General features: G+C 50.4%; 1 protein-coding gene across 1 annotated transcript in view; it reads right to left on the bottom strand.

Annotated features, from left to right (window-relative positions):
- Positions 1 to 5,764: 5,764 nt before the first annotated feature.
- FSTL1 (follistatin like 1) overlaps positions 5,765 to 23,485 on the bottom strand; it is a 48,773-nt gene continuing 31,052 nt past the window's right edge. The window contains exons 3-11 of the mRNA XM_065676119.1: positions 16,321 to 16,425; positions 14,965 to 15,094; positions 14,467 to 14,499; positions 12,803 to 12,933; positions 10,137 to 10,255; positions 9,280 to 9,392; positions 7,991 to 8,101; positions 6,224 to 6,321; positions 5,765 to 5,978 (exon numbers count right to left, since the gene is read on the bottom strand). Coding sequence (XP_065532191.1) covers positions 5,934 to 5,978; positions 6,224 to 6,321; positions 7,991 to 8,101; positions 9,280 to 9,392; positions 10,137 to 10,255; positions 12,803 to 12,933; positions 14,467 to 14,499; positions 14,965 to 15,094; positions 16,321 to 16,425 — 885 coding nt within the window. The 3' untranslated portion in view covers positions 5,765 to 5,933. The remainder of the gene's footprint in view (positions 5,979 to 6,223; positions 6,322 to 7,990; positions 8,102 to 9,279; positions 9,393 to 10,136; positions 10,256 to 12,802; positions 12,934 to 14,466; positions 14,500 to 14,964; positions 15,095 to 16,320; positions 16,426 to 23,485) is intronic.

Genomic DNA, 23,485 nt, shown 5'->3' on the forward strand with positions numbered 1-23,485 from the left:
GTTCTGGCGGAGACCCGCCTGGGGGGCACGGGAAAGGCACTTGCTCCCTGCAGTGTTTCACGGCAGGCTCGCTGGAGGAGGGTGATGGCAAAGCTCTGGGTCCCTCCAACTGCAGCATTAATCACGTTCCTCATGTCCCTTTGTGCCAGCCTCAGAGCCCGAAGGAAAGGGCCCTGGGTTTTGTCCAGGGTTTGTCTGCTTTGGTCCTTGAGGTGCTGGTGGAGCCCATACTCCCCAGAAGCACCTTGGTGTATATCCCGGATGGGAAAAGACAGCTTTAATCCTGAGCCAGGGCATTGGCAAGACACGTAAATCACGCCTGTTCCAGACTGACACGGAGCTGACCCTCGTTGGTCCATATACAAACAAGACCCGAGATGGGAGACTTTAATTCCTCACCCTCTGGACGCAGGTTGGCGGTGGTGTAGCGAGCAATCAGGCACTGGGAAAAGCAGCAGCAGCGTGTGGTGAGCCCAGGAACGTTCACAGCCCCTGGAAGCTTCGAGCCTGACAAAGTGCGGGCTTAAGGAACAGGCTTGTTTCCTTGTCATGCACAGGGGAACGTGAAAGAAGGGAGCCGTGACCTCCCACCTGCTTGACATGCTGCGTATGCACGGAAGTCTCTGGCATCCTAAAGCAGAACTGCCAACAACCATGGCTGGCTTGCGCCAAGGGTTTAAACACAATGCGCCAAGCGGTAGATGCCAAGTTCAGAGGTCTCCAGAACACCGTGGGTGAAAACCACGATCCCCTTGTCCTTACTTTGGCACTCCCAAGAACCCTGGGTTTTACCACTGAGAATGCTGTTAAGTGATGGCTCCTGTTCCTAAGGGCAGGGAGCTGCCAGCGCCATGTCTGCCTTCACAAGGGTGTGCTGGAGTGGTGGGCATGAACTGGTCACCTTCTGTTTGCCTTGCTTAATGTATTTCCTAAGCCTCTATGGATTCACAGATGCAACCCTGATGTGCACCCAGAGATCACTTGTTAAACACAGAAACTGTACCGGTAATTTGAGTATCCTTTTGCCCACTGTATGAAGGGTGCTCTGTTTCAGCTGGATCAGGATAGGTTGTGGAGGGCTCATGGAAGCCATGTCGTCTGGATTTTGCTCTTGTCTCCTGCAGTACTTTAAGCCTGTGCTGTCCCAGAGTTCTGCCCTGTGAACTGGTTCACTTCAGATCAACCACAGTCCGATTATAGCTCACTTTGCTCCTATCTTCAGAATTAGAGTTAATAAATACCTTACAAATGCAGTTCAGAGGCTCCATCAACCACTTAAACAGCCTCTTTCTCTGAAGATATGAGGGCTGGAGAACTTCGAAGTGGTTAAGTGTAGCTATAGTGCAGCTAATACTCAGATGTGCTTAGCCATAAACAGTTTTGCCAGGCCTCTGCTAGCAGTGGGCAACAGACTTTTTGCTCTACCTCCCTCCCACCCCAAAATCATTTCACTTCAGTACGTATGCTTGACGCACGAGGTGAAGTATTTATGGTGCCATCTAGCTAAATTCACAGCTGATGCTTCCTTTCATTCCTCCTTCAAATCCTGAGAAATTCCAGCAGAACAAATTAAAGTAATGAAGCAGACCCGCTTTGCAGTGAATGGACAGGGAATACCCCAGCTAAGATGGCATTCACAGCCATGCGATGTGAAAAGTGACACGCAAGGGGCAATATCTGGGTTGCTCAGTTTTGGTTTAAAACCTCTTTGGACAGAGCATGCCAAGTGAAATGAGTGCAGCCATCTCTTCTGCTGGACTGCACACAAGAGCTCACAGCAGCAGAAGTCACTAAGCCCATTACAGAGATGTGTGATAAGAGACATCCTCATGTTACACGACAGCAGGAAAGGCCATTTCAGCATTCAGTTCAGCAAAGGAGACATGAGCCATTCAGCCCTGTCTTGAGGTTGTATCAGAAACAGGAGGGATCCCAGCCTGCGCTCCCATCTTCAGGTAGGATCAGCTACACTTGGCCTATTCCTGAGAGCTGTTACTCTGGCCTTTTCTTAAAACCTATACAGGGAGGTCTGTGAAGTATCAAGGAAGCGTCTTCCACTTCTTTACTAAGCTTGACATTCAAAAACATTCCCTGATGTCTCATCCAGACCTGCCCTGACTGCACAGCTGAAGCAGGAGTCCCACCAGTGTGTGCATCGTAGTAGCAGTCCCCACCTGAGCACAAATACTAAGAAGAATCAGCCTCAAGCTGCACCAGGGGAGGTTTAGATGAAGATGAGGAACAATTCCTTCCCCAGAGGTGCTCAGGCACTGGAACAGGCTGCCCAGGGCAGTGCTGGAGTCATCATCCCTGGAAGCGTTCACACATTGTGTAGACGAGGCCCTCAGTGCCATGGGTTAGTGGTGGCCTTGGCACTTGGTTTGACTTTTCCATCAGCAGCATGACCCTACTGCACGTTCATCTTCTGATCACATCACACACGGAGAGCTTCCAGGATTTTCTTTCCCAACAACACAGGGGGAGCAGGTACTGGTGGAAAGAACGGTGATATTGAAAGGATTGTGGAGCTACCTCCTGCCAGCGCAATGCTGAGAGGCAGGAGTCACGACTGCTGGCTTTATTTCCACTGCTGGCTCACCACATGATGGCAACTTCCTCCTTCTCTTTGCTTTACCTCAGTTTCCCCAGCTATAAAACGGAGAGGGTTGTGTCTCACACTTGTCAGGCACACTGAGATCCATGTATAAATGCGCAAAAAGACAACTAATTGGTTTTTAAGGAAGAAGGTGGTTTAGCCAAAGAACACAAAACATGTGTTTTTAACTTGTGTTTCATTTATTTGGCAGTAATATCCACCCCCCCCCCCCCCACTTCAAACAAATTACAAAATCAAGTAAAATAAGTGCACTAAGGAAACCTACAGAATACTGATAAACTTCACACACAAACAGGAGGGAAGATAGAGGGAGGAGTGGGATTTGCTTGTTTGTGGCTTAAATTTGGCTTTTTGGGAAAGAAAACAAAACCCAAAGCCTTCCGTGCCCCTTGCAGTCTGTACAGCCACTGTCCCAGAGGGCAGAACCCTGCACTTCTTTCCCCAGCAGCCAAGTCACCCTGCCAAAGTCAGCAGCAGGGTACAGGCGGGGCATCGCTCACCTAATGGCAGCCCATGAGATGTTTCCTTCCCCTTTGGGTACCGCAGCCCTTGGAACTGGCATCACTTTCCACAGCTGCGCTTCCCTTTGAGGGCTCAGAGAAGAAACAGCTCTGCAGGCAGCAGTGCTTTCTGTGGAGGCACGTTTGCTGTACTCCTGCCCTGCATCCCCCAGGATACGTGGCATGGCTTGTCAGAGAGCTCAGCCAGCCCATCCCTCTGCCTTCAGTGCAAGTAAAACCTCTGTAAACCTTAACTGCAACACCCACCCCTCCAGCTGCCCCCAGCAGCCATTCTCAGGAGCACACATCCACAGGGGACAGAAAGGTGACAAGACAACTTATCACGTAATGCAGCCTACAGCAGCTCTTCAGCCATGGACTATCCTCCCATTCTGCACATGCTCTGGTTCTCACAGTTGGAGATATTCCTGACTGGACAGTAAGGTGTTATCCCCATCCAGGGAAAGCCTTTAAGGCAAGCTGTTGTGTTTTCTCTAAGGCACTTTAATGATCCAAGCTGGAAGGAAGTGAGTTGGGAGGCACAACCTACCTTTCAGAGCAGGGTAGGAATAAAGCAAACTGGTTATTATCTATGTTCCTGTGACTCCAGATCCAGCACATAAAGCTCTTTTGCTCATGCTGTTGGGGAAGAGAGAGGGTATGGCTAATGGATGCTCCTATTCCAACACCCATTTCCTCCAGTGCCACGGGAACAGACAATGACTCCATCGCAGCACAGCATTGTCCACATCACCCCCAGCTTCTGTGGAGTTGTTCTCCTACCTTCCCAGGTGACAGCTTCACAAACCCATACCCTCATGGGAAAAGAACCAGCCCCCTGCTGTATTATGCCAAAACCTCCGTTAATGGTGGGGTAGATTATGATACTCACTGGAAACGTGGCACTGTGCCCGACGCAATGGAAATTCTCTGGGTTCACATAATGGAAACAGCTCAAAGACCAGAGAACCTTTAACAAATCCAGTTCACAGGCAAGACCCCAGGAGGGATGAAGCGTTCTTCTTTTCCTACACTTTCTAGGTACCAGCTCATTGTTCCTTTCCAAGGAAAGCACTGTGCAAACACAGGGAGGCTGGGACAAAAGTCCTGCCGATCTTCACTCAAGCAGAGCATTCTTCTGCAGATGCAAGTGGAATTCCGCTTGAGTAAGCACCAGAGACTGCAAGATACCTGGCAACAACTGCTGAGGTTGCTCACAAACAGGAAGATGGAAGTTACAAGCAGCCATCTCAGGGAACCTGCAACTGCTTGGCATGCACAGCGGGGCATGAAGGGAACATGGAAATTGCGTGTTGAGGTGTGTGAGCATATGAAGTACATTTGAAACCGGAGGAGGAAATCACCTGGGCTTGAGGCTACAGAGGTCATTGTCAACGAAACAGCATTTCACTTATATCTAGAACCAACGCTGAGAAACAGGTCAGACAAAAACCCACGAAGAGGTATGAGGGTGGTCAAAGATGGTCTGATGGAAGACACTGTGATATGTGTCAGTAATGAGGCTTCCAGCCCTGACTCCAACCTCAGACCTGGAATCAAAGAAAAATGCTGCTGCTTTGCCTCAGAGGGAGATGGAAAGCTCAAGCTGATGGCTAAGAGCCCAGAATCCAACTAAACAGTTTTCTATGTAGTTAAGTCTTTTAAGATACCCAACTAATGGGATTGCCTGTTCCCTCTGTGTCTAGACTGCCTGGCACTTCCCTTTGGGCAATTCAGAGAGGCATGAGCACACGGTCAATGCTAGCTAAGGGACCAAGAGCTAGAGAGCTGCAGTGTCAGTACATGCCTGGTGAAACTAATTACACCCAGCTCTGTCTCTTTGTCCCAGTGAGGGACATTGGTGTCCCCAGCTGAGAAATACTCTGTAGTGCAGAGCTGACAAGTTGCTTGTGGTGTTGGCGGTGGCTGAACGCACTGCGATACAAGCTGTGCATGGGCATTACAGCACTGTCAATAACAAAAACCCACAGGCTGGGTTTTCTTGAAAGATCTACAGCTACGAAACATATAAAAGCTGGATTACTACCATAGGAAATAAAGTAATAAAAAACCCAAAACAAAACAAAAGGGGGAGTCAGCATGTGAATGTGCTAAGGAAAAAACAAATGATAGCACCTCTAAGGAGGGGGTAGGGAGAGTAAGAATGAGATGAGGTCAAAAGGAACCATGTTGTGTTGGAGCCCACGATGTACTGGAGGAGCTGCTGGGGACAGTCTGGTGGAAAGCAAGGAGGAACATGCTGGAGCTATGCCAGCAGCATGGCACCACATCTTCCAGGTGTCACACCAGGCTGACCAGCTTTGAGGAGCTCGAACCAAAGGGGAGGGCAAGCAGGGCAAGGTCCTTGGCTAATGATGCCGTGCAGCACATGTGCTCAGCCACAAAACTGCCAGGCCTGTAGTTCTGAAGCCAAGGCTTGTGTTGACAATTGAAGACACCCTTTTCCATCCAGCACCGACCTCCCCATCCTTTCCCCAGATCCAGGGAAACAAGAAATCCCTGTCGGTTCTTGGAGGGAGCAGCTGTCTCCTCTGGGAAAGGGTCCCAGAGGCTGCTGTAAGTCCCTCCCAGCCTTCCCCCCAGGCCCCAGCAATGAAGCTCCCTGAACAGTTGGGCTCTGCTCCCCTTTCCTGGCCCCATTCTCTGTGTATTACAAAACAAATAACCCATCGCTATACAATGTAAATATCTGTGACTGGGCAACTGTAGCAGACACTTGTGCATACTGAGATCAGCACTGGAGGAACGGCGGCAGGTTGGGCCCATCCTCCTGGGCTCCTCCAGTGTGGAGGCCCTTACATCTCCTTGGTGCTCATTCTCTTGGTCTTCTCGGCTGTCTCCTAGAAAAGGAGAGCACAAAAGTGAAGCTCTGCACTGACCAGGAGCTGGCAGTGCACTGAAGCCTTTAGCCCATCAACAAGCAGTGCCAACACTGGCTTATACCTCAAAGCCTCACACCTGTATTTGTCCCCACAGGCAACACAGATCCCACTTGTACCAAAAGTCTCTAAGTGACAGAAGCAGAGGGAACCCCTCTAGCAAGGAGAGACTTGGCGCAAGCAGACCTTCCCAGCCTCATGCTAACCTGATGCTTCTGCAGTTCCTGAATGTATCTAGCCAGCTCCTCCTCGGTCAAGTCTTCATCAGGTCGCTGTCTCTGAGCGGCCACCTTCTCATTCTTCCCTGCAAACAGAAATGGAGTTTACCATTATCACAAATTTCAGGGGCTGCACCACGTAGGACAGAAAGAGGCAGGTTGGCTACAGCATACCCCAAGCTTAGGAAGGCTCTGCTGGAGGAAGCCATGGGTTGGCTTCTTAGAGAATGGGCTAGTGGGCTTTGTGGCTGCCTGGGACTTCCGTACCTGGGTATCCATCTGTCCCCATCTCTCCCTCCCACAGATAATAAAACCATAAGGAAGAGACTGAATATTGCTTAAAAGAAGCACCTGTAATTAGTTCAAACATCTTGGCCTCTTGTGGGCAATAAATGGAAGGCCAGTGCTATCCAAGTACAACAACTGATGCCTAATGAGGAGGTAATTTTGCTCAGAGAAGATGCAACTTGCTGATGTATCTGATCTGACTTTTTGGTTTCATGATCTCTTTAACAATAGCCTCTAAGCCCTCTGCTGCTCTGACACGGGCATAAAGTCACGGAATTGTTGTTCCATTGTATGCTTCCACCATGGATGCAGGGAACAAAGTAGGCATCAACACCCAGTGTTGCATGGCAACTCTGAAGGTTGTTTCTGGGGAGGCAACAAAAAGAGACTCTCATTCAGTTGCTTAACCTCTGAAACCTATCCACAGCTCCTCTGGCAGCTCTGTAAGTATTAATTACGATTATCGTTTTGAGGCGAGTTCCTAATGCCACAGCCAAGCCTGAGCTGAGGTAATCTGGAAGCTTTTACTGCAGAAGCCAAGATAATCATAAAAGAAACTCTGTACATACTTACTGCTGTTCCCCCTCTCCTACTCTGCCCAAGCTACTGACTATAGACCTGAACTAACGTAACTGCTGACAGCTCCCACACAGCCCTGAAAACAAAGCTCATGCAAAGGCCTGGTTCTAGGGAAGGAGGCCAGAAAAATGCAGCACAGTGCTGGGATGGTGGATGTGGCTCCTTGAAAGGACCTGGATATTTCCCAAGGCTTTCCACTGCCCTGGGACAATCTGTGAGAAGGCAAAGCAGAGAGCTGTTGTTCACAACCCCTCCATGACTTCTCTCAATCGTGACATGGCTGTGAAAGTTTAAGAAGGGTCTTCCAAAGGAAGAACAGACAAAGAACCCTGCCCTGCTACAAACATCAGCTCCCTTCATCTCCATCACCATTATTTTATTCTACAGTTTTTTATGGCAAGAAGTGCTTTCTTGGCATTACTGGATGAAATCTCCTATCTTCCCTTTGGGGCAAGACAGGACCCCTAGCTCCTGCTCTACAGGTACCCTAAACACAGACACAGTGTGGATACACAGGAAAGCTAACTTGCTCACACCTTATTTGTCTGGTTGCAAACAGTGACCTATTTGGTCTGTGCATGCCCCAGGCCAGCTGGATGCAGAGCAGCCCATCTGAAAGACTAGGTGCTGAATTTTCACACCACCAAACCCGAACTACAAACACCAGCAGCACTGCCCCCAAGCCAGTTACACACTTTCTGACCTCCAGAACAGAACCAGCTTGGGTTTGGCCAATGTGGAGCACAGGAGGGTGATGAAGAGGCCACCCACACTGAAGCTGAGAAAAAGCTGGAGAGAGAATCAATCTGGGTAGCTGGTGCTCTCAGAAAGATAGAAAGCAAAAATGCCTTTTGTACAAAACCAAAGGCAGTGTGAGAGCATACAGACCCTCGCATGTCATCGCAGTGCACACCCAGTTCCCACAGGCACAGACGCAGCGGTTGCACTCCACCTGAGTCTCTGCTCCATCCTCATAGGATTCATCTTCCAGGGCACACTCTAGAGAGGCACAAAACAAGGGCAGTGGTTGTGAGACAGCAAGCACGCTAAAGACAACGTACTTTGGAGATGCCTTGAGAGAGAAGAGCGAGGTTTTGGAGGAGGCTTTCCTTTCCCTAACCACCCAAAGTTTCCTAATGATTAAAATATTCATGCTGATTTGATGTGTGCAATTGGCCAAAATAATTTGGGAAAGTCAAACAGCTCATTTTGCTTCTTCAAAAGAACACATTTCTCAATTCCAAGTGAAATCTCAGTATTGGATTTGTTTGAATCTCCTTATTTGTTATTATATAGAAAAGAGCCCCCAGAGTGAAAGTTCTGGTTACTCTGAAACAGCTTCTGTTCCGGGTGGGATGAAGTTGGGGAAATGATCTGTGTATCTGCTGTTGCCCTGAGAAAGGAAGGAAAAAAATTACTGCTCATTTCAGCTCATATGTCTTCTTACAGCTGTTGTGTGTGTTTAAGTCAAGGCCACAAAGCACTCAAGGGTCCATATGGTGTTAAGTGAAAACCAGCTGATGATTCTTCTTGGGAAGAATCATCTCTAGCTTACCACTGAAATAGCAACAGAGGGTTCAACTTAATAATCCCTAGGAAGCACAGTTTCTGTCTGCTCCTCCACTGCATCCTGCAATGGGATGTAAATCTGACACCTTTGGACCAGCACCCCCTGAGGAGACGATGAAATGAATGGCTAGGCATGCCTGGCCAGGTGCTTTCACGTGAACTGTGGCACTAAGCAGGACTGGGAAGGATAATGAACTTTGAGATGTTCATCAGGGAGGTTCTCTGTGTGAGAAGCAGAACACAGCAGGACTTTGGTCTGGTCCGACTTTCCTAAGTTATCTGGACACGAACTCTCCACATCATTTATCTCCGCGCTATTAAATACATGCCTTGACCTTCCACACATACCATATCCATTTGACCTATACCCTTGCTTCTAAAATCCAAACCTTTTTCACCACCAGAGCTGTAGGAGTTCTGGGACAGAAAAAGAACGTACTTTGGCCAATGCAGGGACAAGGGGTGCTGTTGGATCAGAGGTACGCATGTACCAACATTGTCTCTGGGAGCAGAATTACAGCATCTGATGTTTGGTCCAAAGCTGGTCTCTTTTCCTTCCTCCCCCCCCAGGACCCCTTGGTTCCCCAGTATAAGCGAGGCGTTCCTACTTTTCTCTGGTGGGTTGAAGGATGGGCTGAGGCACTTGAGAAATTCACTGAAGCTGAGCTTCCAGTCAGCATTTTCATCTGACAGCTCGATGAGGGCATCTACGCAGAGTCCCCTGAAAGGAAACACAGAGGCACATTCTGCACAGGGCTGGACTAGGCTTTTCCCTGCTCTACTGGCTTCAGTGTAGAGAGGAGTAAAACCAGGAACTATGCAGGCTCTGAGCTGCCTGGCAGACATGGCTCTGTAAGGAAAGCTCACTGGATACAGATGACAGAAAAATAGCCACAAAATACTCTGTGAAGGGATGGGAAGTGGGGGGATATTCAGAACAGCAGGAATAGGACCCTGTTGACATTGATGTGCTGTCACACAGGCAGAGATGCAAGCACAGCATAACTACAAGCAGCCTGTTCTCTTCATTGTCTTGCACAGTGGCACACACACAGAAACAGGGAAGCCTCTCAAACTGCATTTGCATGTGCTCTAACTGCAGGCTGCCAATGAGCTGGGTTTTCTTCCTTGCACTGAATCTAGCTATCAGGCAAAAGGTGAGTAAAGTCCACTGCAGAAGTAATTTATTAGGAAATAAAAGAGACGACAAATTTTCTGTCCCCCACTCACCTTCTGGTTGCACATCTACCAGATTTAAGGCAGGAGAGGGTTCGAATATGAGCCTGATGTGAAGGGTAGGGGTGGGACTGCTCTTTGTGGTGCTATTCACACTTAATTACATGAAAAGCCACTTCATATGGAGTTACCTTTGCTAGTGCAAGCCCTAACTGATATGACTCTCCATAAGGGGATTTTCATGCCCCTTCTATCATGTCTGTCCCACTGGCCCTCCTGGCACCCTGACCTGAGCAGCTTGTTGGTCTCCTGGTCCATGTAGGTGGTGATGTTGACAGCAGTCTCGTTCTGTTCCACAAACTTCAAGAATTCAGTGGAGTCCAAGCGAGAATCACCATTGTCAAAGCTCTGCAGGGAAAGAGGAAGATGTAAGAGGGTCTGAATTATCAGTTCAGGGTACCCCTTCTCCCTCCTAGCTCAGTGAAATTGATCGAATCATCCCTGTTTTGCACAAAGAACAGAGGCTCAGAGAAAAGCAGCAACATATCCATACTAGCACCAGAACCGGGAGCCATGATCCAAGTCTTGCTCTCACCGATAAGCTACACTGCCTCTCATTCACCTCCTGCTGCTTGATTTATGGCTCTAACCCTATTTCTTCTCTTTGTTCCAGCCACCTCTTAGCCTCCTTATACACCTCCTGCCTTAAAGCAGACCAGTTGCATTCAAGGAGGTGTCAGCTTCCCAGTATGTGTAAATCCAAAGCGGTGCCTGGACTCTGACAGTGACAGAAGGGAAAATCACAGGAAGCAATTTTTTTGCAGATCCTAAAGAAGGAACAATTTAAAGCACCAGCACAACGCCTCGCCACCAACTTCTTCAGGTCCTGACAGGACTCCTGGCACTGAAGAGCAGGATTTTTAACCCTGAAATCCTGGCTGTACTCCCAAAGAAGTAATTGCATTTTGCCTTCCTGTCTGGAGAGGTCACAACGCAGTGCAGGGCACCCAGCAGGAACTGCTGGACCACCATAGAAACAGCTGCATTGCAGTGAGGGGAAAATGAATTCTGCACACAGACCGCTGCTGGCTAATTTCTGTTGTCTGCCTTGGCTCCTCATGCAGTGCTTCCAGGGATGCTGGGAGAGACACTGCCTGTTGTTACCTCTACGTGGTCCATATGTAGGGCTAGGAAAATTACTCTGTGCGCTGCAGGCTGTGTAACTGCTCCACTAACACGTCAACTTCTACTGGGAGTAGTTGAAGCCACTATTCCTTGTGAAAGTGGCTATGGTTCTCTCACTGACCCACACTCAACTAAGCTGGTTTTCTTGCCTTTCAGTGCTATGGTCTGCACTTATGTGTCTCCCCCCACATGCCAAGACTCTCCAGAACAGAGCAATTCCCCACTACCAGCCTCATTCCTCTTGAAGTAACATCCTTCCAGGTCATGGCCTGCCTGCTGGACAACCCGCATCCCAGTGATCCACACAGGTCAGGCTTCCAGGAGGGAAACAGCTGAATGCTGCATCTACAAACCTCCCCATCAAGGAAAACAGGGAAAAGCCTCATGTCATCTTTCTGCCTCCAGTGTTTATTACCTGCAGGGCAGCAGTCAGGCAACTTGCAAGGCAGGCATTAACCCATGGCTGGGCACAGCAAACCCGCACTGGTGACATAAATGCCGGCTGAGGTGCCTGAGGCAGTGGGCCACAAGCAGGTTTCCACACACAGAGCAGCATTAATGGCTACAAAGGCAAAGATGCTCCCTGGGGTGCAGGGACCAGCTCCTCTCTCACCAGGGGGTACCACTGCCATGGCAAATTTACTTGCAGTGCAAACTGCTGTCAGGCATCATTAATCTCTCGCTGTCAACAGCTCATGATTTAAACACTCTCCCCCTTTCCCCACCTGCTCCTCCAGCTCCATCCTGAATGCTCTGAAGTCTTTATCGGGAGCCAGGCGTGAGGGGGAGGGACGAAGCAGTGCATGTGGCAGGAGCATAGGAGAAGCGTGTGATCTGCTGATCACAAAAGGGGTGGGGATGGGCTGAGGGCCAAACTGACAGGAAGGAGGGAAGAGGAATGGGATTATTGCAGGGCCCGAGACTTACAGGCAGCTCCTCTCTCTCTGCAGAGCACTAGGGAGCTGCCAGCTCTTAGCCACAACCGGGCCATACTCCTTGCAAGCAAATTCCCTTGAAGCATTCCAGCATTCCCTATCCCCAGCTCAACATGGCCTTGGAACTGTGTGGAACAAAGGACCCTTTCCCCAGCTTCCTGCTCCTTCTACATGCATTTCCAACACTTTCACTTAGCTTTTCTTCCTCTGGCTACCTTTTGTCCCCCAGGATCTGTTTTTAAAGGGTAGGTGTCAGGATGATGGAGCTAGGCTTTTTACAGTGATATCCAGTGATAGGACAAGGGGCAATGGGTGTAAACTGGAGCATAGGAAGTTCCACGTTAACATCAGGAAGAACTTCTTTACTGTAAGAGTGACAGAGCCCTGGAACAGGTTGCCCCGGGGGGTTGTGGAGTCTCCTACACTGGAGATATTCAAGGCCCGCCTGGACAAGTTCCTGTGTGATGTACTGTAGGTTACCCTGCTCTTGCAGGGGGGTTGGACTAGATGATCTTTTGAGGTCCCTTCCAACCCTTGGGATTCTGTGATTCTGTGATTCCTCTCTCCTGCCACAGCACACCTGGTATACCCTCCTTTTCCCCTGGGGCAGGTCAGACACCAGGATCCAGGGATGCTCCAGGTCTAGGCTGTCACGCAGCCGTGACAGTGGCTCTGTAACACATCACGCTGTAGGACATACAGGACCTCTCTGGCCCTCAGCTTGACAGGCACATCACACACTGGAGCCTTTTGGGTAGGGGGGAATGGCAGCTGTTTTGCAGTGACAGGGCAAGAAATATTCTCTGGCCACCGAGGCCAGGGCTGCTCTACTTGCCTTGAAATACTTGTCCAGGACTTCGCTGTAGTTGCTGCCCTTGGAAAACCAGCCATCTGGGATAATCTCAGCTTCCAGCCACTGGATGACGCGGCGACGGAGCTCATCCCTGTCCGACTGGTAGCAGACAACTGTAACAGGAAAAGGTGTAGCAGAAGAAAAAGCAAAGATGAGAGGAGTGAATCTGCAATGAGACCATGACTCGAAAACCAAAGCCAGCCAGCCAGCCCTGATGGCAGCCTGCAGGCCCTCTGTCCATCCACCTGGGAGATGCTCTGCTCCCGGATCAAAGCCCAGGTGCCATGTGCTGAGCGGCAGATGGGCTGTGGGTGACACCATGTGGCAAGGCCACAAAACAACACCCCTGACAAAGCTCTTCTGCCTTCCTGTGTCCCTGAAGCTTGTGGAAGAACAACCCAGAGCTGACTCATCGTTGTGTCCAGGCTTCCCGATGCTGCGCAGAACAGGCATTCGGCCGTCAACCATCAAACACCAAATCCTCTATCCTCTGCAGAAACAAGGACTAAGACTGAGCAAGCTTGAACTGCAGGGCCTACAGTCTCAGGAGATTTCATCTCTTCAAAGCCCAGACTTGCCCACTCTGATTGGAAATGAGAAGGGGGTCAAGTTTGGCTTGTTCACAGCGCTCTTCAGTCACAGGTTTCTTTAGGTGGGTATCACTTTGTGTGCTAGTACCAAACCATGCATTTAAAGCAAAACTGAAAGCCTAGATCTGGCTTCTGTGAGTTGTCAGTGGAGCCGGAAGGCGAATCAGTATGCATTCATGTCACACTAAGGATCTCCTGAATCCAGTGAGTACAATCAGATGAAAACCATATGGAGAAAGAGAAAATAAAACAAGTAGACATTCTCCATGTTTTATTTTGAACTTCCTTTAAACCACTTTAAAGTGGTGGCCATGCTCTGACATGGTCCTTTCCCTTAAGCTTGTACGAGGGTTTGCTCTCATCTGTCCTAGGGAGTTGATGTAAGCTCCAGCACTTACATGGCCACAGATGAGAAAAGGGCCTTCTCTGATGAAGGACAGGGCACAGGCCCAAAATCTCCAGTCTAAGTGCACATGGCAATGAATAAGGGGAGAAACCAGGCACAGGGAATCAGCGACTTATCATAGAATCACTTAGGTTGGAAAAGACCATTAAGATCATCTTGTTGGCGGATGGGAAAGGCAGTCCAGCTGTACCTCCTGACTCCCCTGACAATGTCCCATTTGTTATCTAGTGCTGCCGCTCTGCATTTGTACCCATCGGTTAACCACTCCTAAAGCAAAGCCTCCTTCTAAAAGAATGCTCTTGGAGTCGGAGACAAGAGCTCCACAGCTAGAGTCTCAAATCCCCAGGGAAGCAGGTGAAAGAGTGCTTCTTCCCTCAGACTAGACGACAAGCACAGCTTGTGTCCCCAAAGGCAAACTGGGTTTCACTCCACCTTGTCCATGCTGAGTCCCTGAGATATCCCAGCATAAACTCTGACAGGTTATGCATGAATAAAGAGCTGCGCAATTGTATTTCAGCTCATCTATCAACTTGGACTCTGCTACAGCTAGCGCAGAGATATGACTTTTACAGAGCTGTGCAGACATTCCTCCCTGTCTCTTTATCCAAATGCATACAGAGGCCCCGACCAGAAAGGAGACTGCTTCTTACCTGGACTGGCAGCTGGATTCTCAGACTTCTTCTCTGTTAATGGAAAGACAGAAGAGGACATTCCTGGTGCAACATGAAACAATACCAAGCTCTTCCCACCTGGGTGCCAGCTCTATTGCAACCATTCCTGTACCTGCCATAGACCCTGTTGATCTAAGCCCTGTGACTGCCTTCCCACCTTGATCTCAGACCTGCTACAGACTGCACCACTATGGACTTGTTTGGCAATCACTGTCCTGTGCCTGACTCTGGTTATTACCTATCACCAGACCTGATTTCATGGCTTGACTTCAGGCCTACTTCATCACCACAAACTTGCGTGGTGATCCAGGCTTCTGTTTGAACCTGGCTATCATTCCCAGGCTTGCCCTGTTTACTCCATTCAGCAACTGTGCGACAAGGTCCTAGCTGGTGAGGCCTCTGCCTTGCTTTGTCATCATGCTTGGCTTCTGACTTTCCCTCCCTTAGAGTGTAGCTGGCCCTCAGTGCTGAGATTACCTTTACAGTGGCCGTCGTAATCCACCTGGATTTTGGAGCCAGTGAGGCAAGCATCACGGTGCAGCTCACAGTGGTTCAGGTAGGTCTTGCCATTGCTACCACACACAGGCCTTTTGTGAGGTTTGCATTTCTGTGAGAGAGACAGAGAAGACAACGTTTTAGCTGCCTTTCCATGAGAGCCAGAAGGAGGCAGGTGAGTCCCAGCACCAGCCCAACTCAACAGAAGCCCTTGGCACAGCCCCCTTGGTGTTTGGACAGGCTGAACCCACCCATCTACAAAAACCCACACAGGGAAGTCTGTTGGTGTGGGTTCTAAGGCTTCACTTCATCCCAGCCTCCATGGTCATCACCAACATGACAGGAGCCTCCGTTAAAGCAGAGCCCAGCAAGGAAATCAGTGCCCAGCACAAGTACTGAGCGTAACCCTTCAGCTGCTGCTCTGTGTGCCATGGACCTAATTGGAGGTGCTTCTGTGAGCCTGATCTGGGCACCTCTGCTTGCTCAGCTCAGCCCAGCATCTCTTTATAGACTCTGCTCCACCTTTCTGCATCCAAATGCAGAATAAGCCATCAACCACGAGCAAACAGCAGAGCCTACAGCAGTGGGAGAGTTCAGCAGTGTCACTGTTCAGGCTGTGAGCTTCTCTCTCCTGTGCCTTTCAGTGTGGCCAAGCCTACCCAGAGCAACAGACTCTCCTCCTGCCAACGTGGCATTTCACTCTCCAGTGCCCAGGCTGGCCACAACAGAGCTGCAAGCTCGGGGGGAAGCGGGAGCAGAAACAGCCACATGCCCATTCCCAGGAGCCAGGCAGGAGGTTTGAAAGCTTGGGGCAGAGTGGAGTAGGGAGACACTGTGTCTCTACGGCTGGGAAAGACTCTTCTCGTGGTCCCCGGCTCCCTGCTGGATGAAGCTATTCATGCTCACAGCACTCTACCACAATTATTTCCATTTTACAAAAGCTGGTTTTTAGCAGGGTGCTTGTAAGCTCCTCAAACAGAATGCCAGGGAGGAGGGGCCGTCTTGGAGCTCGCAGACCACTCCCTAGAGCGCTCTCCAGAGCCAGCTGCGTATCAATACGCTACTAAGCTTTCCCAACAAAAGACCTCCAGCCAAGTCTCCTGTGTGTAAAGACCCTGGGCAGTTGCACAAGCTGCAAGCCCCAAACATTATCTACCCTACAGGGCTCTTCCTCCGCACCACGCTGGGAAAGGCCCTGCTGTTTGAAGAGCCACTGTGAATCTGCAGCTGCTCCAAAACAACCTCGTCCCATCACGGAATCCTTCCGGCAATCAGAACTCAGGCTGAGAGTGATGGTGATGCCATGCCCCAGACGCAGACCCCGTGCTGTGCCCATACCTCAATGCAGAGGCAGGTTGGCTCTCCCTTCTCAGTCACTGCACACTCCCGCCCAGCTCCGCAGAAGACATTGGCACAGATCTTGGATTTGCTCCTTGGCTCTTCCTGCAAGATACAAAGTAAGAGACATATTAAGTTACTTAAGTTACTATTAAGTTATTAAAATACATTGTTACCCAGAAGAGCAGCAACACAGCTTAAAACAAATAACGCACATAACAAGATTACAGGAAGAGAGAGACATGAGTGCAATAGGTGGACAGCTCAGTCAATAACCAGGAGCAGACACAAGAATGAGGGCTACAGCACCAGCGGGCTTCCTTGAGGTCATTCCCAGAAAATCACCCAGGAGAACTGGAGCAAATATAAGCAAGAGAAAGTCAAGCACAAATGGCAAGAATAATTTGCCTATGTCAAGGACTGCTGCCTTCAAACTGTTTCCATGAAGGGTAGGGAGCAGAAACGTCTTTGCTTGAGACATTTAGAAGATGGTGACCATAACCCTGAAGAAAGGTGCGATACCAAACAGGCAGAAGAAATCGACATCAGGGACTAGATGATGCCCCATCACAAAAAAACCCTATATGAGCCATTATCTTGCCTTCACTGGTCCAGATTAAACACTTCAAAGGGAGAAACATTGTCATAGATGATTATACAGTTACCTTCTCACGGAAAAATGTCTTCCTTGTCCCTGACAGCCAGCAGTTGACTTATGCCCTGCAGAACAATTTATACTCTTTACAGTATTCTCCCAGCCAAAGTATGCCAAGTATTCTTGTCCAGCCAAGTATTCTTGTTCACCTAACTGTCAACCCCTTTTCCTGCATTCCCAAACCAGTGCCACCCAGCAAGGAAGATGCCACAGGTTAACCACATTGTCACTAAAACCACCATTTACTTTGGTCCGTTTGAAGTCTTTTTCTTTTGTTAGACTTTTTAGAGAAGAGGGTTCCAGGGCTTTACACTTCACAGACCCTGGTTTAATTCCCTGCTTTGTGACTCTCATTTCATCTAACATTTTCCACCTGTACATTAAGTGTCTGGTTCAGGTCAACTGGCTTCCTCAACAGTCCTGTTTCAGAGAGAGAGGACTGGGGAAAGTAAAAGAATCAGTGGGATCAGTCAATCCCATGTGCTGTGACCCTTCTCTCTAACAGGCAAAGGTTTTTCACCTTCTCATCTGAGCATTATTCTTAACCTCTGCTCATGTGTGGTACATACCTCCACGATACACTTTGGAAAGTAGGTGATCAAAAAGGAGCAGAATTTGCCGAGGAGCTAGCACTATGATACACACAGCAACAAATGCTGAGCACGTTTTTTCTCCTATTGCTTCTTTACCCTCATTTTCTTGTTTTGTTGTTGGTTTTGCTTTTAAACCACAATTTCACAGCGAGCTGTTATCTTTACTGAACCGCCCACAGTGACAGATCATCTGCTGAGTGACCATTTGCCCTGGTCTTCAGAGTATTCTGCCTGCTGGCCTACTGCGCAGTCATCAAGACCAAGATGGTCTTTTCAAGGCACTGTGTAGTGCCAAACACCCTTCCAAACCTCTGCAAATGCTCCTCTCTTGCTGCTTATGCTGTGTTATCCTCCTTGTGCCCCTTCATCCTCCTTTCACGTATTGTTTCTGAGCTATGACAGACCCCTTAGGCCTTCTGCTGCATCCACCTCTCTTTAGTTGCCTTCTGGAGGAGAGCTGGGGTAAATGTTGTAGGTGGCTTCCAGGGTGGGATGGGGCAACATGAGCACTTCACTGCACAAAGCAACCCCACACAACTTAGGGCAGGAAAGGAGGAATAACAAAAAGTACAAAGAAAAAACAAGTTCTCCCAGGCTGGAGCCTGAGCAGGGCACTCATGCACCTGACGTGCACTGTAGCACCCAAGGGATGATCCATTTAAAGGGTTTCAAGCGATGTTTCCCTGAGTCAAGGACCAGAAAAGACCTAGTCACGGCTTTGAGCAAGGTCTGTAATCCAGGTGCCTGGCAATAGATGGCAGTACTCTGCCTCTCCTTACCCATGGCCAGGCAGGACAGCCGGCTGCAAGCTCTCAGCCTTGCCCATCGGTGCCAAACCTGGCTCCAGCCTCCCGGGCAGAGATTTAAAGGCACTGCTACAACCGGCCCAGTCTCAGTAAGCATCTGCAGGGATCCAGCTCAGCTTGCAAAACTCCTCTCCCCACGCCAGCTCGCTGCAAACCAGGCCCAAGATGCAGCCATCCTGCATCCACAGCTCTCCAGTAGTGCCAGAGCCCAGGAGCCATCCCGCAGCTCTGCCACCGAGACCTGGGCAAGGTCCACCACCAGCACAGCCTCAGAAGACAGCCTGCCTCCTGCCAGGCTACAAGGCCATGTTACTCTTTGTTTGCGTGTTAATCAAAGCCATATGGTTCGCTGTTTGATCCTTCTTGCTGCCTTAAGCTGTCCTAGGCTGACAGTGGGTTAGAGCTGGCTGCCACATCTTCACACCCCGGGGCTTTGCTAGGGAAAGGAAGGACTCAAGTTGCTCTGCCTGCCAGCCCTCTCGCTTAGGCACAGGTTACTCAGACCCAGCTTGCTCATCCTCCTTCCCAGCAGCAGCAACCACGGCAGGAGCTAGCAAGCTGGGTGCTGCCCTTTTTCCATCTACAAACTACAAACCATAGCCCCTTATACTCACATGCCCCGCTCCCAAAACCCCCGAAACCCTCACCTCCTTCCTTCAGCAGATACCACCTCCACTACCCTACACCTACTTCACTCTGCACCGGCTCCCTGACCCATTGTGGCTGCTTTGCAGGTTGAAGTGTGCTCCTCTGCTGCTGCAGACCCTGCCTTCGCCTCCTGCAAGAGCCAGGAACCACTTCTGTCCAGCAGCCTGCACACAGATGAAGTTAGCAGCTGCTGCCTCTTGGTACAGCCACACGGCTTTGAGGTGGTTCACGCCATACCGAAGGCTGGGAGCTCCCAGCTGCCTTCCCAGTGAATGCCCAAGTCTCCTGTAACCATGTAACTGGGAGTATAATAGAGACAGTGGTGGATGAATGGATGAGTACAGGAGTGTCTGTGACTGAGGCTTTATCTTCACTCCCGATTCTCTGGGTACCAGCCAGACAAGTTCCTTGTGACAGACATCCCGATCTTAGCTTGGACCCCATCACATTTGCTCTTTATAAAGCTCCATCTGCTGGAGAGACCTGAGTAAGCAGGGCTGGCAGCTGCCACTTCAATACTGAAGAGCTTGTCCTTGCACCTACCGTGTAAAAGGTTGAACATACAAACTGCAAAGGTTTAAGTGCAAGATCACTCACCAAAAAGACTCCACAGTGTTCCAATGTCATTACCCTTAAATGAGTTCCAGGATTTGCAGGCTGGAATCATGGCTTTTACAGCACATCTTCCCTGCGAGCTGCTGCTGCCTTTCCTGTCACTCTGGACATGGGAAGTGCCACTTGTTCATGTGCACAGCACGCTTGGAGGGAAAGGGCAGAGAGTCATTATGGGCTGCTGCACAGGGCATCTACACTGCAAGACACGACAAGGCAGTTCCTCCCTTCTGCCTCGGGCGAGCTGCCCAGGCTCTCTCTGTTCAATTACTCCTCTGCCGCCCGGAGAAGCCAGGGCAGGAGCGCCTGGGCATCGGAGCCTCTGCCATGGCACACTCCTGACTCTTCACTCTGCAGCCTCCACAGGGGCAGAACCACCCCAGGCATCTTCTTGGCCAAAGACAATGGAGCTGTGGGGACAGAAACTGAGGGCAGCCAGGCAGCACCAGCGTCAGGCATGCACAGCCCAGCCTGCCTGCTGAATGGGGACGGGAATGTACGCTGCTTTCTGGGAGGCACAGCCCCATGGATGAAGGGGTCATGCATGCAAGTGCCAAGCAGCTCTGACCTGACAGAGCAGCGAACTGCATGCACTGCTTCTGCCTCAGCTGTTGCTTCCCAAAGAGCAAGGAGGAAAACCAGAGACGTTTCCAAGCATCCGCAGGCGAGAAAGCTGGCGCTGCTGGCGAGGGATCACCATAGAAACCAGCAATGCAGGGCCTCAAGGTGGAGAGCTAAAATTAGGCAGCGGGGAAGGGCTGTTTCTCATCTCCAGCAGCAACTGGCACTAGGTACCTGGACTCCAACACAGTGTAAGTGCAGATGTTGGTAGCACTTCCAAGCCCCTGCCAGTGGCGTGGCTCTACACAGCAACACACGGCGCCTTGTGTGTGTCTGCATGGGGTGCCAAGGTCCTGGGAGCTGCCCTGCCTGCTTCACGCTGGTGGGACTGCATGAGCACAGTGCAGCGCCTGCAGCAAGATACACGAGTGAGTGCATGCACAAGGGAAAGGTGCACCATGGCTCCTTGGCTTTGCGCAGGAGCTGCTCACTGCACCTCTCCCTTGTGCACTCCCTGCCCTGGGCCCTGGGGAGCCACAGCTGCCCAGTGTTCCCTGGTGGAAATGAGGACGTTCCCCACCAGTCTGTGGAAACCGAGGAAGAGTTTAGCAACAAAAGCCCTCTGTAGGGAAGAACACGCTTCCCCCTGCAGAGGAGAGCTGGGCAAGCAGCTGCACGTCCACACTCCCCAAAGGGAGCAGCAGGGATCTCTGCCATTACCTGTGCTCTGGGAACAGAGCAGGGAGACCGCCCTGCTCCGAGGTGGCGAGTTTATGTGCTTGAGAACAACCCCTCACATTGCTTTTTGCCTGTTGCATGTTCTCCTGTACAAAATCTCCTCTTGGAGTTCCCAAAAGCATTTTCCTCAGCAGCCCACGCTGCATTGGAGAAATATTACCTGCCACCTTGCTTCTGCTATCTGCAGCATCTTCTTTCTCCTCTTTTGGCATCAGGTTTTGGGTCTGTGTAAGATGATCTGATCCCTCACCTAATGCTCAGCGCTGTTCGCTGTAAAATCAAGGCTTTGCATTCTTGCCCTGCCTGATGCGCAAGGAAATCAAAGCGCTCTACAGCTGAAGCACTGAAAGCTCCTCCAGGAGGCAATGCCATGTATGTATCATAGAAACTTGAGTACCACAGGCAAAACTAAAGGGCAGCAAAACGATGCCTGGGGTTGCAGGACTTGCACAGGTTCTCACACGTCAGAGAAGGCAGCAGTAAAAGCAGGGACGAAGATTTCAGATATACCAGTACAATTCACAATAGACTTCCTCCACACAGACAGGGAGACTTGAGCTTGCAGCTCTGTATTTCAGCCAGTCCTCCCTAAGTCTTCCTGTCCACATCTCTTCTGCCTGTTCCGTGCCACGACTGACACAGGAGTAGGGACAGAAAGGGTCTCTGAATGTGCCAAGGTGCCACCTGTAAACAGCAACTGCCTGCACATTTCTAAAGCAACTCAACAAGCAGGCACAAACCCCAGCTCTGTGTTCAGCCGTTGTCTTGGCAATGATTTCTTCAGTTGCAGACACAAGGTGATAGGTCAGTGATGCAGAAAGTCGAGATGAGAAGCTGTGTTTCCTGACTCCCAAATCTCTCTCCTCTCCTGCTGTGTGGCTGCGATAGAGAAGCTGTGCTGTGCAGCAGTATCCAAACAGAGAGGGCTGGGCAGCAGAGCAGCGCAGGGCGGGTCAGTGATGGCACTGAGGAAGGATTTGGCTCCTGCATTTCATTCCAGTGCCCAAGTGCTCCTCTGGGTAAAGCAGCTCTTTCAGCAGCGCGCTCTCCCATAGAGGCCTGGGAAGAGCAAGTCCAGGTTCACCCGAGGGCACGCACGGGCAGGCAGCCAGGCACCTCTGGCCACTTGCGCTCTGTTTGTGCCATTGTTCTGGTTTGTGACTAACAAGGAAAGTGCTTGTCCCTCCTCACAACCCTGACCCAATTCCTGCGGCAGCTCTCTGGATCCGAGGACACACTGGCGTGACAGGGCGGAAACGTGGCAGCAGCGTAAACAGAGCAGATGAGCATGAACCAAGCTGGCACCCGCGATGCTGGGTTTGCCATAAATAGGTGAACACTACAATTTCTCTCCCTTAGGGCTATTGCCTTAGGACATGTACAGACTCTGGAAGAAACCCCACAAAATTACTTTTAAGTCTGCCTTAGAAGGTTTAATTTGCAGTTGTCAAAGTAAGATGGAGATAAACCCACCATGTAGGGATTGAACCCATCCGATTCCCAGTTCAGCTCTCCAGTAAAACCTACCTCCCAGGACATCACCACTATCAGGATGGTACAACAGGCTGGGAATGATCCATATCCTCTGCTCTGGAAGGATACCTACTATGAGAGGTTGCTGGATCATCAGCTGCACCCTTCCTCTGCTCTGGTGTTATCTGGTCCCAAAGTGGCACCCTCTGGAGCTCCCTCTCCCCTTTGCCTCTGGGAGGCACATGGTACACATCCTGCCACTCAGACCAGCAAAGGTATGGATGGGCAGCTCATAAGGCATGAAAACAGGCTGTTCCCAAGCTAGTTAGTTGAAAAAGGAAAAGATGCTTGTCAGGCTAAGTTTGGATCAGTGCTGTATTCCCCCAAATGCATTTGACAGTGTTCCCAACACCAGCAATCTCCTGTTTGAAAGGTATCAGCACGAGGCCTGTGCTGGACGCAAAGGGGTCCAGTGCCATTAACACTTCAGGATTCCTCCTCCCCCACATCCCACAGACATCCTGCAAGCAGCAGAACTAATGAAGCCCAGTTTCCAGCAGCTCTCTCTGCACAGCCTGTTGTCAGCTAGTTACAGGGCAGCGGATAGACTCCATTCTCAGGGGGTCTTTGCAGGCCCCTCTCATTAAGCCAGTCACCTGGAGTCACAAAACCCCATTATCTGGGAGGCCTCCGCTGCCTTATCAGCTGGGGCGGAAAACAGGCTGAGAGATGGAAGACTCACTGGAGGCCAGGGGCAGACAGGCAAGCACAGCCAGCCTGCTGACACAGCTTTGCTTCCTAAGGGAACCAGGCTGTAAGTCCTTTGCAGAGCCCCACAAAACACCTCTCTGGCTCAGCAGGCTGCTGCTTGCAGCCCTGGGGGCAGGTCCTCATGCCAGCTCCCCCATGCTGTGTTCCCTCCCCCATTCCTTGGGTTGGAGAACAGACCCCATCTCTCTTCTGCTTTCATCCATCCCTCAGAGCTTCCACCACTAAGTTCAGCCATTCTAACACAATGCCGGGAGCTGCCACACTCCCCACCGGATGCCTGTCATAGAGGAGCACATGTCCAGTCTATC

This window comes from Lathamus discolor, chromosome 4 (assembly GCF_037157495.1).
Source record: "Lathamus discolor isolate bLatDis1 chromosome 4, bLatDis1.hap1, whole genome shotgun sequence".
Classification (NCBI taxonomy): Eukaryota; Metazoa; Chordata; class Aves; order Psittaciformes; family Psittacidae; genus Lathamus; species Lathamus discolor.